This window comes from Phyllostomus hastatus, unplaced genomic scaffold (genome assembly GCF_019186645.2).
Source record: "Phyllostomus hastatus isolate PE091 unplaced genomic scaffold, TTU_PhHast_1.1 phas_contig_17, whole genome shotgun sequence".
Taxonomy (NCBI): Eukaryota; Metazoa; Chordata; class Mammalia; order Chiroptera; family Phyllostomidae; genus Phyllostomus; species Phyllostomus hastatus.
Genome location: NW_025333664.1, coordinates 21,412,693 through 21,416,689, shown reverse-complemented (window position 1 = coordinate 21,416,689; position 3,997 = coordinate 21,412,693). Strand labels below are relative to the sequence as shown.

The 3,997-nt window shown below is 52.6% G+C and overlaps 1 protein-coding gene across 1 annotated transcript; it reads right to left on the bottom strand.

Moving 5' to 3' along the window:
- Positions 1-232: 232 nt before the first annotated feature.
- Positions 233-1,288, bottom strand: DEFB124 (defensin beta 124). Its single transcript, XM_045833200.1, has 2 exons — positions 1,174-1,288; positions 233-390 (listed from the first exon to the last, which is right to left on the bottom strand). The coding sequence occupies exons 1-2, from the start codon at positions 1,229-1,231 to the stop codon at positions 233-235; spliced, it is 216 nt and encodes a 71-aa protein (XP_045689156.1). The 5' UTR covers positions 1,232-1,288.
- Positions 1,289-3,997: the final 2,709 nt, after the last annotated feature.

Here is a 3,997-nt window from a genome sequence, read left to right as displayed (position 1 = left end):
ATAGAGGCAGGACCGGAACCATTTACAATGGTCATTAATACCCACTCTCTTCAGGCACTTCACTTCCTCCACCAGCTCTCCCTCCATCTCCCCCACACCTTGGACCGCCCCCCCCTCCCCCCCCCCAGCCCCAGGAGAACTCGTGAGTAGAGGGGCATTGAGCAAACAGCAAGAGGAGATGAGGAGCAGCACATATTTTATTGGAGAGCAAGGGTGCCAGTCCCAGAACCAGCTACACTTTCTCTGGCTTAGCGGGCACCGGAGACTTGAGTCCATAGGGGAGGCAGCAGAGGGAGCCGTCTGGGCACAGGTGCATGTAGGCTTCTTGCCTTGTGCAGTAAGTCCGGCAGGCTCCATGGCCCTTCCAGCAGCGTTTGAATTCACTTCTCCCTGTGCAGAGCATGCAGAAGAAGACTACAGGTCACAGAACGGTCCAGGGGTCCCAGGTTAGCCTCCCGACCACATAGGGCAGCCCAGGGGTCCCAGGTGGGACTGCTGGTCACAGACTGGACCACAGATCCATCTGTAGGGTTCTCTACTACTTTTGATTTAGGTTTGAAATTTTCTCTAATAAAGAGGTTTCTTTTCACCACTCACATCATTACATTATTCTCTATTCTTCCATAATAAAAAGTATTTTTAAAGCTCACCTTGTCTGTCCCTTATTCTCTCTACTTTCATGTGTATTTGAAATAAAACCTTTAAAAAATCTTTTCAGAAGCCTTTCAGCTCTCCCACCACCCCCTGCACACGCCACACTCACCCCTCGCCCTGCTTTTATTCTTCTGAGCACTGTGACCACCCGCAATATCATGTTTATTTGGTTCTTTTCTGTCTCCAGTAACTAAAATATCAACTCCAAGAAAGCAGGGACCTTGCTTTCTTCCACTACTGGGTCCCCATCAATTGTTAACAGTGCCTGGCACACAGTATATATTTCCCAAGTGAATGTTTGTTGCATGAATCCATTGTAAAGCTCAGGAAACCAAGGTGCAGGCTCATCTAACAGCTTGCTCTCACCTGCCCAGAAAGCCAGTGACAGGGCCAGAATTTAAATGCTGGGCTAGGCCTCCTCTGTCTCCCAGGAGTTGAGCACCTCTGTCTCCCAGGAGCTGAGCACCTGTGTCTCATACACACACACACACACACACACATACACACACGTGATATTACCTGGTGGCACGTGACCCAGGACCAGGAGAGACACAATGAGCAGCAGCAGCTGTGTCATGCTCACGGGGCTCCTGTGAGGCCACTGGGGACGGAACACAGAGGCAAGGAGCCAAAGGCATCCAGCCCAGCTGCCTGCAGTGCAGCCTTTATTGAGCTGCAGGTCACGGTGGGAGCGTGGGCAGCAGGAGACTTAGTGGGAGTCTGAGGCCCTGTGGTCCCGGGGATGCAGCTGGACCTCAGCCAGCTCTGTGGGGAACTGGCTGCACACACCGCCCAGACGTCGCTGAGCTCTGAAACTGAGGGCAGAGTTTCCTGAAGTGACACCTGGGTCAGAAACCGGATGGCATCTCCACCTGAGAGGGTGGGGAACATCTTGGCTTCAGAGAGACCTGCTTCAATGCCAGCAACTCCCCAATGCCTTGTGACACCTTGGACAAGTCACTTAGCCTCTCTGAGCCCCAGGCTGTCATCTGGAAAATGATGACAAGCCCCCCTTGCAAAGCTAAATGCATGGAGGATTCCCTTCCTGATGCCAAGGACATGAAACCAGACCCCACTGACCTGTTCAAACAGCATGTATCTAGGCCTGTGCTGAAAACGAGTAAGAGTACCCCCCAAACAGACAGTGATGGCAACCTAGTTCATTTAGAAGATGAAACAAAATAACACAAAGTGTGGTACCCAGACCAGCAAGCAGCACCAATAAATACCAGGGGCTGGTTAAAAGCAAAACTTCTTGAGCGCTACCCAAACCTACTGAATCAAAAGCTCGGGAGTGGGTCCCAGCAAGCTGTGGTGTAAGAAGCCTGACCACTGATTCTAACACACTACTGACGTGTGAGAACCGCTGAGATCGTACGTGTACAGAGCCCAGAACTGTCTGCTGCACAGGCATGTGTGTGGCATCGTGAAGGATAAGCAGAGGAAAGGGTATTCCAGGCAGAAGAAACAGAGTGTGCCTGAAAGTGTGGGGTGCGCCCAGAGCAGGGAATTTGTGGGGAGGAGATTGGAAATGACCCCACAGAGGACAGTCTCTTTTTAAAATTCACACCATTATATTATTCTATATTTTTGCTTGTTTACATTTTTTCTATAATAAAAAGTTTTTTAAAAGCTCACCTTGTTCCTTATATCATTCACTCATTTTCATGTCCATTTGAAATAAAAAGTTTTTAGCCCTGGCTGGTGTGGCTCAGTGGATTGAGTGCCGGCCTGCAAACCAAAGGGTTGCTGGTTCAATGCCCAGTAAGTGCACATGCCTGGGTTGTAGGGTGGGTCCCCAGAAGGGAGCATGGGAGAGGCAACCACACATTGATGTTTCTCTCCCTCTATTTCTCCCTCCCTTCCCCTCTCTCTAAAAATAAATAAAATCTTTTTTTAAAAATCTTATCAGAAACCTTTCAGCTCTCCCATCACCCCATGATGCACACAGCACACTCACCCCTTGCCCTGCTTTTATTCACAATGGGCCTTGAATGTTCAGGCTTTTGTATTGCAGACAACAGTAAGTTTATAGCAATGGTGTAACCTGTTTAGATTTCAGTTTTAAATGGAAAAAACTGAAACCCGAAGAACAGAGGTGACTTGCCTAAAGTCACACAGCAGTTGGGTTGCAGAGCCCACCCCCACACAAAGCATGACATCGCGCCACCTGCCACCGGCAGCCCATCCTGTAGGTGGGCAGGGGAAGCTCAGAGGGCCAAGCCACAGAAGGAAGCCAGGCGTGAACGGGTTCAGCTAGTGGATCAGGCTGCTGTGGGAGTCGCTCGGAGTTGGACACCGGGCCCCCTCAGCCATGACAATGAGCCTCGCCTACAGGTACAGCCTGATCTCCGTGGGCCCCACATGCATACCTGCCCCCCCCAACCCCCGTCCCTCATGACCTAACAGGAAGCAGCCTCCTCAAGAGCCCCGATCCTGGCCCCGTGGACCGCTGAACTCAGCAGTTCCCTGAAGCCAACTTCTCTTCTATAACCAAGATCACAGGGTCTCTTTCATTCTTTACGTGCCCAGGAAGGTAAAAGAATAAAAAACAAACAAACACGGGATGTGATAGAAAGGGACAGTGGCAGGCTGGGAGGCAGAGGCCGTGAGCCCCAGGCCCAGGTAAGCCTCAGTTCATCTTCCGCGCGGCGTCAGGGCTAAACGAGCTGCTAACCCAGGCAAAGTGCGCAGACGTCGCCAGGCGCAGCACAAGCCTCAGTACATGTCAACCAAAGCGTGGACAGCCCTGGCTGCGTAAATGGGTGCTTAACCTAGAATTTGGTGAATGACTGAATGATGCTAAAATAAGATATTCAGAACACTTCAGTGCTGACTTCCTGGACTGCCCTCCTCCCCTCAAGCCATCGCCCCCCCCACCCCCGCGCCGACCAATAATTCTCCATCCATTCAGAGCAGAGTTTCTCGAAGTGGCCTCCACCAAATCTGCATCAGGATCGCTTAGGCACTTGTTTAAAACGCAGATCCCCGGACCCTTCCTCTCCCAGGACTGCGGAATCCGCCTCTCTCGGAGGGTGGGTCCTGGGAGTCTGAACATTCGACGAGCTCCCCGAGCAGTTCCTGTAAAGGACCAAGGTTGTTGGTGCGCCCCGGTGCTGGAGTGGACAGACGTGGGTGCACAGGCGACCCAGACCCCGGAATTCTGAGCCCCCCTTCTTCCTCCCTCTGGCCCCCACTCTAGACAAAGGACGCGAGGAGGCAGGTCAGCTGACCCCGGCGTGAAGTTTTTCAGCAGCCAAGGCCTTGGGGCGGGAACCCCGGGGCTGCCCTGCTGGGGCGGGGCTGGACGGGGCGGGGTTGCGGCTCCTCCCCGGCTGGGGCG